At 38.6% G+C, this 11886-nt stretch overlaps 1 protein-coding gene across 1 annotated transcript in view; it reads right to left on the reverse strand.

Moving 5' to 3' along the window:
- Positions 1–10970, reverse strand: part of ITGA1 (integrin subunit alpha 1) — a 175111-nt gene extending 164141 nt beyond the window's left edge. The window contains exon 1 of the mRNA XM_064596706.1: positions 10836–10970. Within this exon, the coding sequence (XP_064452776.1) occupies positions 10836–10896 (61 nt within the window). The 5' untranslated portion in view covers positions 10897–10970. The remainder of the gene's footprint in view (positions 1–10835) is intronic.
- Positions 10971–11886: the final 916 nt, after the last annotated feature.

An 11886-nucleotide genomic window follows, 5' to 3' on the forward strand; every position in this document is an offset into this window, starting at 1 on the left:
CAGCACTCAAACGCTGCGCGCCTGTTGGAGTTGGTATTTCCAGAAACGGTTTCAAAGAACTACTGGTCACGGTCGGTCTGGGCTCAGAGCAACGTGCCCAGCTGTTTTCTGCGCTTAGTTACCGTGTCTGCACGATCTGACTACCCAGATGTTAAAGCACTGACCCCAGAGAGAAGAAACTATCTGTGGAATTCACCCCTGGGTGGACCTCTCAGTTGTTTTCCCTGATGTCCTGGAAATCCCAGAATCCGAAATTGGCAGTCTCCGCTTTATGCCGCTCTGCAGCCTGTGAAATGTTAAGGTTGGGGGGTTGGGTCGCCAAAATTTAGGGCCGGATCTTCACTGCCTAAATTAAGCTGAGGATATTGGAAGTAGAGAAAATCTGATTTACTAGGACCAACCCGACTGAATGGCTACAAAATTGATTTAAAAAAAAATCCTTAAGTCACTTAGCATTTTTATGGTTGTGGTGGGTTGAGAAGTGAGGATTGCCTCTTAACAAGATCAGTGAATATAAAAAGCTCACCAGAGTTTCCCTGAGAGTTAAGATGAGATGGAGAGGGGTGCCTGGGTGGCTCGGGGGTTAAGCATTTGACTTCAGCTCAAATAATAATCTCTAGCGTCCGGGGATTGAGCCCCCACAAGCTCCACGCTCTGCGTGCGTCTGCCTCTCCCTTTTCCCCTCCCCCTCCGCTCATACTCATGAGCTCGATCTCTTGCTCTCTTTCAAATAAATAAAATCTTAAAAAAAAAAAAGAAAGAAAAAAGAGAATAGAGGAGGTGAACAGAGTAGTCCTACCTACATATCTTCTCATTCTCTTTCTTATCTTGTATATGGCACTGAAAGGGAATATTACCACCGGGAACTGGTGAGACCAGGATGAAAGGGAGGAATCTGATTTTGGCACAAGTCTTGATACTGATGCCTCAATTATCTTCCTCAGAGATTCTCAGGGGACACAAAAATCCCTTCTAAAGCTCTAGTTCAAATTAGAGGCATTGTTTGTTTTGTGGTTTCTCTCCCTCCTTTTCCTCTTCTTCCACACCTTCCTGTCATACTGAGTGCCCTCATAAAGTTTCTAACTCAGACTGCCTTCTTCCACTTCCAAGAAAACCCAGCAACTTTGAGTAAGGAACTGATTGCACTAAAGTGTGAAGATGGCTTGCCTCTCCAAAGGACATTTCCTAACTGGGAGAGAGAAATACTTTGAGTTGCTCCTTGATCACCTTTCTAAGTAGAATTTACTTCTCTCCAAAGTCTGACAAAGATTAAAAACCACAGAATCACAGTGGCAGGCATACAGTAGGATCTTAGTAAGTGTTAAATTTTTCTTTAAGAGCTATCATTTATTGAATATTCATCAGGTACTTTCCTATACTCTTCTAATCCTCTTCTGTAAATATTTGTTATCCTCATTTTGTAGATTAAAAAAATGAATTACAGAAAAATAAATGTATTCAAGATCACAAAACCAGCTTTTAAATTCAGACCTGCTTAACTTGACACCCTCTCCTCTGTTCAGTGGTGCAGGCTATATTATAGATGCTCGAAATCATCTCTACAACCACAAATTATGTGCTGTCATCCACTGCCACTTCCCCTTTATTGTCACCTTTACGAATTCAAGACCCACAGCTTAGGAACTAACTGAGAGCATCTGAAAGGCACCAGTCCCTTCCTTGCTTTTATTACTTTTAAAAATCTTTATATTCATCCATTCAACATAGTTTTCCTTCTGCCCGGCCTAGGTCACACCATTATAATCCTTGAGAAAAATCTAATATTATACTTTAGAAAAATATGCATATATTTCTACACTTAAAACCTGTGGGAAATCCACACTGACTGTTAATTCTGTGGTTCTTTTAAAAAGTTTATTTAAATTATGGGCCTAACTACTTTGGGCTGTCTTTTTATTTTTTATTTTATTTTATTTTATTTTATTTTATTTTATTTTATTTTATTTTATTGTTTAAGATGTTATTTATTTGACAGAGAGAGAGCACAAGCAGGCAGAGTGGCAGGCAGTGGGAGGCAGAGGGCGGCAGAGAGCGAGGGAGAAGCAAACTCTCTGCTGAGCAGAGAGCCCCATGTGGGCTGGGATCATGACCTGAGCTGAAGGCAGATGCTTAACCAACTGAGCCACCCAGGTCCCCCATTGGCTGTCTTTTTAAACATAGATGTGCTTTGGTGATTGAACATACCACAAAATTTTTCATAGAATTACTATTTGATCTGAAATGGAACTATTTTTTAGAAACTGGAGCTTACTGTTGAGTGATCTGATGTTTCTCCCAGATTTTGTGTGGTAACTTAGTATTTCCAGACTAATTGCATTTCTATTTTGAGTTATTTAGAGTTCTCATTCCCTACTAATTAAAATCCAATTCCCTAGCATTCAAGGCCTTCATGATTTGGCCTTACAGCTTTATTTTCTACTTGCCGCCCTCCAGCACCTTATATTCTACAGGAATAATCTTTGTTCCCCATACATCCTGGGAACTGTCTACTTGCTGCCCTTAACTCATGCCGTTCTCTTTCTTTAAAATATCGCTGCCTCTCACTCCTGTCTCCATAAATCCCACTTCTTTTTAAGCACCTGCTTAAATGTTATCTCACATTTGAAACCATTCATTATATTAATTGGAATACTTTTCTTTCTTATCGAACTCTGAGTGGATTCATCCTTTTATTCCCCCACTGACCCTTGAAAAGTCCCTTGCATTTATATATTGACGATAAGCTGAGTAGATCAGATGTAAAGTGTGGCAGCTATATGAGTATTATCACAGACAGTTCTTAAGGCATGATATTGTTACCAGCTATAGTTCACTTAATAATGCTATGTAAAAAGTAATTCCTCTTACTGTAAAACTGCTGTAGTTATAGCAGTTATGTAATAGATAGCAGTATATGACATTTTCATTCTTTACCAAAATACACAAAATCATGAGAAAAAAACATGATTTAGCTTTGTTACTTTAAATTATAATTTTATATTTACTTACTGGCTTTTTGAAAGTAGAAACCTTTATATCAGTAACTTTATATCTATTTTTTCTATTTTATTTATATTAATCTCTCTAGAATTAAAAGTTTTCAATTTGTTGTTCTTGATATAATTCCAGTCTCAAAAAGAGAACTGGGCTAGAAGTCAAATGTCCTGGATTGTAATTTTTTTTTTATTCTTATGTTAATCCCCATACATTACATCATTAGTTTTAGATGAAGTGTTCCATGATTCATTGTTTGTGCACAACACCCAGTGCTCCATGCAGAATGTGCCCTCCTCAATACCCACCACCAGGCTAACCCATCCTCCCACCCCCCTCCCCTCTAGAACCCTCGGTTTGTTTTTCAGAGTCCATCGTCTCTCATGGTTCGTCTACTCCTCCGATTTCCCCCGCTTCATTCTTCCCCTCCCGCTACCTTCTTCTTCTTCTTCTTTTTTTTTTTCTTAACATATATTGCATTATGGATTGTAATTTTTACCCTGTCAATTGTTTTTACTCTGTTGGCAGACCTTAGTCTCTTAGAAACTCCATTTCTATACTTAAGAATTGAGGGCATTGAATTCAATAATTAAAATTGTCTTAATTATAAAGATTATGCTGCAAAAATCTTTAAAAAAAGAAAAACACTACTCATAATCTCACCCTATCATATTTATTTTCAATTTTGCATAGTACCTTTTGAATTTTATTCTTCCTAAGGTCCATTGCAGTAGAAAAAGATCAATACCAAGTTTAATACTTGCACAGCAAGAGTCAGCAGCCATGAGTCATGATCTTTCTAGCTAGATTATAGCAACTTTAGATTAAGTCCCCTAACATCTACAAACCTGAACTTTTCATTCTAAATTGTAAATCAGATTATTTGTCCTGCCTCTCTCATTTGATAACCCTTATAAGGTTCTATTGAGATTATGATACTTTGTAGAGTTCTACAAACACGTGAGATACTGTAGTATATCTCTAAGAATGAGTGACCTGAAGCTAGAAATCTGGATCAGACAAAGCAAGGGGCAAGGGCTCACTTAAACATGATCATAATTATTCAGCCTTAGAAAAATAACTGGTTCAGTAAAGTTGACTGCTGGATAATCTGTTGGGTACTATTAATTTATACTAGTATCTCTTCTCCAGGGAAACCTTAGGTCAGCCCTAGTGCATGAGTTCATGTACCTCATTGGTGAATTGGATTACAATTCTCCTTCCTATTATAATGGTATGTTAGAAATGGTTTGTATGACAGCATCAGGGATTCTGAGCTCCTGAAGAATGGAAATCTTGTTTGAATACCCTGGGCTTAGCACGGTAAGGCTGTATAAATGCTCCTGTTTCTAGTATATTTTTTGCAAGACTTAACTTTTCTGCAACACATACTTATCTTTTCCTTCCTTTGCTTAGAGTACCTTAGAGGCTCCTCCCATCATTGCTTCTTTGCTTGTCTATTGCCTTTTTCAGACTGTGAGCCTACCTTTTATTTGTTTGTGTTCCTGAAACCCAGCACAGCAATTGTCATATGAACGTAGTCATTATATGAAAGGATGCATAATTGTTAGTTCTCCTTTAATGCAGAATTTTTAACTTGTCTACCACTGGCATCTTAAAATTAGGAAAACATTCTGTTTTATAATGTTACTAAAATTTTAAAGAGAAGATTACTCTTAAGGTAAGTTTCTAAAAACCTATTTCAATTTTTGAGATACCCGTGCTGAGATAAGAAAATGATTATCTTAAACACATCTTACTGAGGAAAGGATCTTAAAATGTTGCAAATAATGTATAATGACAATTTCATTATGCCTGTTTAGAAAATGGTCTTTGCAGAATAAGCCAGAGCTCTGATTATGAATATCTAATAATAAATGCAATCAGTTATGTAAAGAGAATGTGCTAACCTCAGGTTGTTCAAAGATGCCCGTGTGCCCTCCACAAGCAAAGCTAAGTGGACAGCTGGGAGAAGTATTCAGCTAATTCAGGCAAAAGGGGAAAAGGGAAAGTTTTTGTTTTTTTACAGAGATCTACTGTTTGGATAAAACAATATTAATGTTTTTGCACATAAAGTGAATTCTTAATACCAACCAGTGCATATATTCTAACCTCCTTTTAAGACTTAGTTGACTTTTTAATCTTCCTTTTAAATTATAGAAGACTTTAGATAAAAATTAGGTCCCTTCATATGCATATAGCCCTAGGACTAGTCCATTTATGACAGAAATTTAGGGTTTGCCAAAACTAGTCATTGATCCTGTGCAAGTGGAACATTTTTGATTACTTTATTGTCACATTTCTCCTGAAGCAGAATATTCAGATGAAGCTCATTCTTGGGATTTGGTGAGGCTGCCGATGACAGAGGAACAATTATCCCCTGTATCATATAGAAAAAAACTAAGAAGAGGGACAAGGTTCATATCATTGTATCCAGAAAGAATGTCATTTATATCCAGGAGTATGTTTGAAATTTTATGATGCAGTTTTTAAAAATACAAAGAAATGTGATAGAAAATTACTATGTAGATTTACTGTATGTTATGTTTGTAATTTTCAGATGCACATTTTCCCATCTTTCAACATCTCTAACAGTCTAATAATTATAATTGGATTGGCAGCACTTTTTTTCTTCGTAGTGAATAAAATAATGATGCATTATTCAATTGATGGTGTCTTTCATTCAATCAGATATAAATATGGGGGTGTGTGTATATATATGTGTATATACACACACATATATATATATATTCCAGGTGAGGATACAGTTAGAAGAGACAATCTGATCTCTTAAGTATTTATGAGTTTGTCTTTTGTCTATCTTTTGAGATTCATTCAATAACAACTTTTCAAGTGCCTATTATTCTTAGATGCTAAGGATAATAAACTCTACCCTCACAGAGCATATAGCAAGCTGGGAAGACAGACAGATATTTAATTAACCATATCATGTGGTATAGTATAGAAGCAAAGACGCTAGAGGCTTACATGTTTCTGGGGAAGGAGGACCAATTTACCCCAGTGGGTTTCTTGGAAATGACATTCATGTGGGGACTTGAGGGTAAGCAAGCAGTGTGAGCAACTGCTTATGCAAAGGCCTGGAGACCTCAGAGGAGCTGGCACAACAGAAGAGCTAAAAGTAACTAAGTAATCTTGACAGGAATATATTCAGCTCATTTACATCTCTTGATACTCTTCTGTACTTGCTTTGAGAGTGAATACAATTCTCCAGTCACAGACCACTCCAGATAGGCAATGTATTTTGATTTTAGCATTGTGGCAACAATTCCAAATATCTTTCATCTCAATTTTTAACATGAATTCAAATACACTATTTTGTGTTTCATACAACAGGAGGATTGTGTAGGTAAAGAATAGCATTTTGATCCCTAATTTTCTGAATATGTTTTAAACACGAGCTAGCTACTCTACAAAATATTTTAAGGGGCATATGAAAATCCAGCAAGTTCTAAACCTAATGGGAAGTTTCTTGGGTTGGAGGTGAAAAAACATAGGCAGAAGAGCATCCATCTAAGGAAGTAAAATCAACAGTTATAAGCTGTGGCCCAAGAGTTTATGCATCAAAACAGCATCACAACAGCAGGGACGAAAAATAGGCAAACTAGTTAAACATATATATTTCATTGCTACTCTCAATGCCTATTTATTAAACAAACATCCTATGAATTTACTGCTACCTTTACAGACATCATAATGACTAAAGAGTTTCACCATCTTCAGTAATTCCTGACAGTCCATTGTGTGCCACTGGAGGTCATTTCTTTGTTATGGGTAAGTATTTGATTTCCATATTCAGCCATCACCTCACTGGACTTCATTTTGAATAGAAAATCTTAACTGAAAAAAGTCACAAAGGCAGACTCCTTGCTCTTAGGCTAACTAAAATGTTTCTAGTGAGGAGAGACATATAACTCAAATAGGGGTCATTCTCTATATTCTGAATATCCAGGGATAGTCTTATTTGAGTTATAATTAATATAGGGTGGGACATCATCTAATTTCATGATATACCTAAAAGTCAAGAAAATATCAGATACACATCATTAATTAGGTCCTTTTCAAAGTCTTTTAGACAGTTATGCTGGGCTTTAACTTTCAGAGGGTTGAGCAAGAAGGAAATGGACTTGAATTTGGTAGTCTATATGGCATATTATTTCACAGCATGAGATTTGAGATCAGAGAGTAAGCTGAGCACAGGCTTTGCCATTTACTAGTCATGGGACTTTGGACAAATTAATCTCTTAGCATTTTGGTTTCTTCATCTCTAATATATGAATAATATTCTAAAATTTTCCTTTTTTTGAGATTAAAGTGAAATAATACATGTAAAGTTTTTGGCACAAGGCCTCACACATAATATGTTCCCAATAAATATGTGCCTTTCAGCATTGTGTTAGTTGTTCTCTGTTATTGTATGTCCTGACCCTATTCCCCAGGAGGTTTAATTCTGTCATTTGGACTTGGCCAATGAGAGGGTTGGGCAAGACATTAGAGGGTGGGAGGAAAAGAAGGGGGTATTTATTTCTCCTGCTCCCTCCTGGCTGGGCTTCAGCTCTGGCTCTAGCTGCACTCCTCTTCCTATGCCCCAGCTTCTGTTCAACAGCCCTTCTCTCATAGCTAGAGTTCACAGTCAACCTGACAGTGCTACCTCCTCAGGCCTAAGAGTGGTAATGGCTTCTCTTCCCACTGTTGTTTCAGAGGCTTTCTTCTCACTATTGTTTGTCCTAAGGTGCTCCGCCATCTTTTGTCAGTTCTTTAAATGCCTCTGTAAACAGTTCTTTATTAAACTTTCTTTAGTTAATTAACTAAATATATTTAACTAAATATAGTTAGTGTCACTAGTTTTTTGCTGGGACTTTGACTTACATAAAATAATAATCTTTGTTGACAAATCATTTTAAAATACTGTTAAAAGCTAATACAAGACAATTCTTAATCCAATGGGAAGTTTATTGGGATGGTGGTTTGTTGTCGTGATATAAACCCAGCTTTGAAGGCTAGAGAGGGTTCCTTTAGATGGCAGCTTTGAAGGCTGGAGAGAGTTTGTTTAGATGGCAGGGGGTGGTGGGAAGAAGGGTGGAGTTCTTTTCTAGATATATAAAACAACAACATCATAGCCACAGTAGCAAAATGAGTATGAGGATTGTGTAGAAAGTAAGGAAATGTGACTGGCTTTCATGGGAAGTTTACATTTCAGGGTTTTGGTAGGCAGGATAATGGTGTCCCAAAGATGTTCATGTCCTAATCCCTAGAACCTGTGAATATGTTACCTTATATGGCAAAAGGGACTCAGCACATGTGATTAAATTAAGGATCTCAAGATGAGGAGATTATCCTGGATTATCCAAGTGGGTCCACTGTAATTAGAAGGATCCTTATTAGAAAGAGGCAATAGGGTCAGAGTCAGAGAAGGAAATGGACGATGAAGCAGATTCAGAGGAAAGATGTGAAAATGCTATTCTGCTGGCTTTGAAGATGGAGGGTGGAGCCACAAGCTAAGGAATGCAGGTGGCCTCTAGAAGCTGGAAAAGGCAAGGAACAATCTGGATTCTCCCTGATACAGCCTTCGGAAGACACACAGCTCTGCCCACACCTTGATTTTAGCCCAGTGATACTTCTAACTTACAGAACTGTAACATATTTGTTTTCTTTTAAGCCAATAAATCTATAGTAGTTTGATACAACAGAAATAGGAAACCGATACAGGTATAGTAAGAGAGAGAGGTGCTAGATTAGGGCAAACCCCGAGTGGTCAGTAGAGAATTCTGGATTTCATCTGAAGACAATAAAGAACCACGAAAGTGTTTTTGTTTGTTTGTTTTACTAAAAAGACTAAGATATAATGAAAATTACTTATTAAGAAGATAGATTAGAGGTTGGGTACAGATTTGCAACAAAAAGAGCTCTCTACAGTAGTGTGCATGGGCAAGTATGGTGATGAGACCACAGGTTGGTTGTGAATTCTATGAGTTGAGAAGTTTCCAGGAAAGCTGACAATATGATGACTGGAAAACCAGCAAAGGAGAGGAAGAAGTCAAATTTCAGATCCTTGTGTTGTGAAATGGTTATAAATATAGCATATATGAGGAACATATTGATTCTGATGCAATAAATTTTAAATTTTAGTATGATTGAGTAATACACATACACACAAAAGGAAATTAAATATTATAATTTAGAAATATCTATGCATTATTCTTTAAGTCCTTTTCTGCATTTAGCAAGGCATATTATCCCAACAATTGCAGAAAACCCATAGTATGCAACTGTGACTGTTTTAGGCATGAGTAAATAGTTAAACCTAAAAAATCTTCAATTATATAATATATAAAATTGTATATATATACATATATTTCCTATATACATATGTGAAATTGTAACTTATTAACCTCTATTTTTTTTAAGTTTCATTCTTGTCTTTTTAGAGGAGATGTGCAAACTGCATTTGATCGTTTCTGCACTAGTGACTGCTTATTTGGTAAAATGAAAAAGGTACAACTTGAGTAGTTAGAAAACTTCAGATTTTGTACGACGACAACAAAATGCAAACAACCTCCAAAAAGTTTGAGCTGAAGAGGCATCATAGGTCAAATAAGTGCAAAGGGCAGTGACAGTAGCTAGTAAGTTAAACCATTCACTGGCTGTAAAGCTGTTCAGAAGTTACTACTGTTTGGATTACTGGACACATCCTGAGTAGTGGAAAATATTTGGATGAAAAGTCAATAGCTCATAATTAACTCTCTTAATACCACCTCACCATGAAAACATGTTTTGCTTGCGAATAATCCATTTCTCAGTGATTTTCATAAGACTTAATAATGCTTGGGCATCTAAATCAGAGTAATGGGCCTGATCACCCCTGTTTTTAATGGAAAAATGTTAAATTAACTAATACCAATAAGCATGCCAGCAGTAAAGACACTGAACATTGAATACTGATGATAGGCTAAACCCAGCCATTAACCTAATCATTAATCAGGTCACTTTCTTTCACACAAAGCTTCACCAATCTGCCTTTTTCTTTCACCATTGCAACTATCCTCCCTCAGTATATGGTAAAATCTGACCATGGGTTAGTCATTTGGAAAATCTTAGAAAATGCTATGATTCAACCTTTTTCTAAACTGGATATAACTTTGCATTTCCAGTGTTTTTTTAAAGTCCTTCCTTAAAAATACCTTTTATACAGAAGTAACAATACTATATTTTGCATTTAAAAAAATAGTCTGCTCTGAGACTATCCCTTTCTCAATTTCAAAGTGTTCCTCCTCCTTATATAGAAACATCATTTCAGGACAAGAAACAATTTTGCCTTGCTTTTCTTTCTTTCCTCCTTCTGTAGTAGAAAGGATCTTGAATACTTGACAGCAAGAAAATGCAATAATGCTCACTCTTGAGTAACCTGAAGGTAGGAACTTTGCATATATATCCGGTGCCCTCTAGTTTCCTTCCTCCAAAAAAAAAAAAAAAAAGCAAATAAATAAATAAAGGCGGGGGAACGACATTCCGCAAAGTCCTAAAATACAATGTAAACTGTCAAAACAGCTTTAATTGTAAAGTCATTTCTACCTTGTAAAGTTTTCAGCACTGTCTCCCTCCTAGCATTGCGGGGGAAGGTTTTGAAACACATCAAAACTAGTATCAAAAACAAAACGCAGACACTCCTTTCTGTACTCGGACCTGCCTAGACTACCTGGAGAGCGTCCCAAAGTGAACCAGCGCTCCCTCCACCTCTCTGGGCCAGAGCTCTCTGTACCTCCCTACCCACACGTAGCCCGGAGCCCCGCACGCAGATGCTCAGAAAAAACAAGGTCGCTCACCGGTGAGGAGCCAGCAGCAGGCGACAGCGACCCCTGGGCTGGCCTGGCGTCGGGGGGCCATGGCCGGGGAGCCCGCAGAGCCCGGGGGACGCGCTGGGCGGGAGGGAAAGACGCGGCAGGACTGGGCACGGGAGCCGCGCGCTCTGGGCCACTCTGACGACGCAGGTCTCAGTCTCCGGCCCCGGTCAGTCGCGGCGCCGAGAAGCCGAAGAGTGAATTTCCTGTGTTTTCGACGAATGCCTCTAGGTCCTCTCCACGCTTTTCATATCCCAGACTTACTGCCCCCTCGCCCGCCCCTTCGCGCGCTCGGTCTCTGAAATCCCACTGGCAGCCTCCCAGGCTCTGTCCGAGACATGGACAAATAAAGCCAGCTTCGCGGGTTCGTGTTTAGGCTAAAGTCCACGGGCTGCAAAGCAAACCTTAAAGGGACATCTGCCTTTCATTGAGAGGGTGATCCCGCTCTCTGTGCCAGCTCCCTAAGGTGGTAGGAAGGCGGGCGAGGGCTGGACCTTCGGGAGAGTGTCGCCAGCCCAGTGGCCCCGCCTTCACACCCCTTACCTCTCCCTGGGTTGGGGCAGGGAGGGCATTTTCAAAATGCCCTGGCTCCTTGGCCCTTAAGGGGAGGCTGCTTTCCTGGGGTCAAATTGCGCAGAAGGAATTAGACTGTCCCTGAAAGTGAGCACCACCTCCCTCTCCTGAGGACACTTGAACTTCGCTGTGCTGTTGTCTGGCATTGAGAGAGAGAGAGAGAGAGAGAAGAGGGGGCGTCCACTCAGACACGCCCCCACAGAGGGTTTTGCTTTCGCTTATGGAGAGTTTGCTTCATTTATGGTGATTTGTGGTTGAACAGTGGTTGCCCTTAAACTTTTTTGGGGGGAGACTGTAAGTGGGAGAAAAGAAGAAAAACAAGAGGGGGAGAAAAGAAAATAAAGAAAGGAAGAATGATAAATGCAAGAGGGAAGAGGGAGGTTAATGAAGGGAGGAAAACAGTCTCCTTAGAAATGGTTATGTGTGTGGACTATTTTGTTTGAGTTGAATTAAGATGTTTGTA

This window comes from Mirounga angustirostris, unplaced genomic scaffold (genome assembly GCF_029215605.1).
Source record: "Mirounga angustirostris isolate CCGP_5_RB_7025 unplaced genomic scaffold, mMirAng1.0.hap1 SCAF_7, whole genome shotgun sequence".
NCBI classification, from domain to species: Eukaryota; Metazoa; Chordata; class Mammalia; order Carnivora; family Phocidae; genus Mirounga; species Mirounga angustirostris.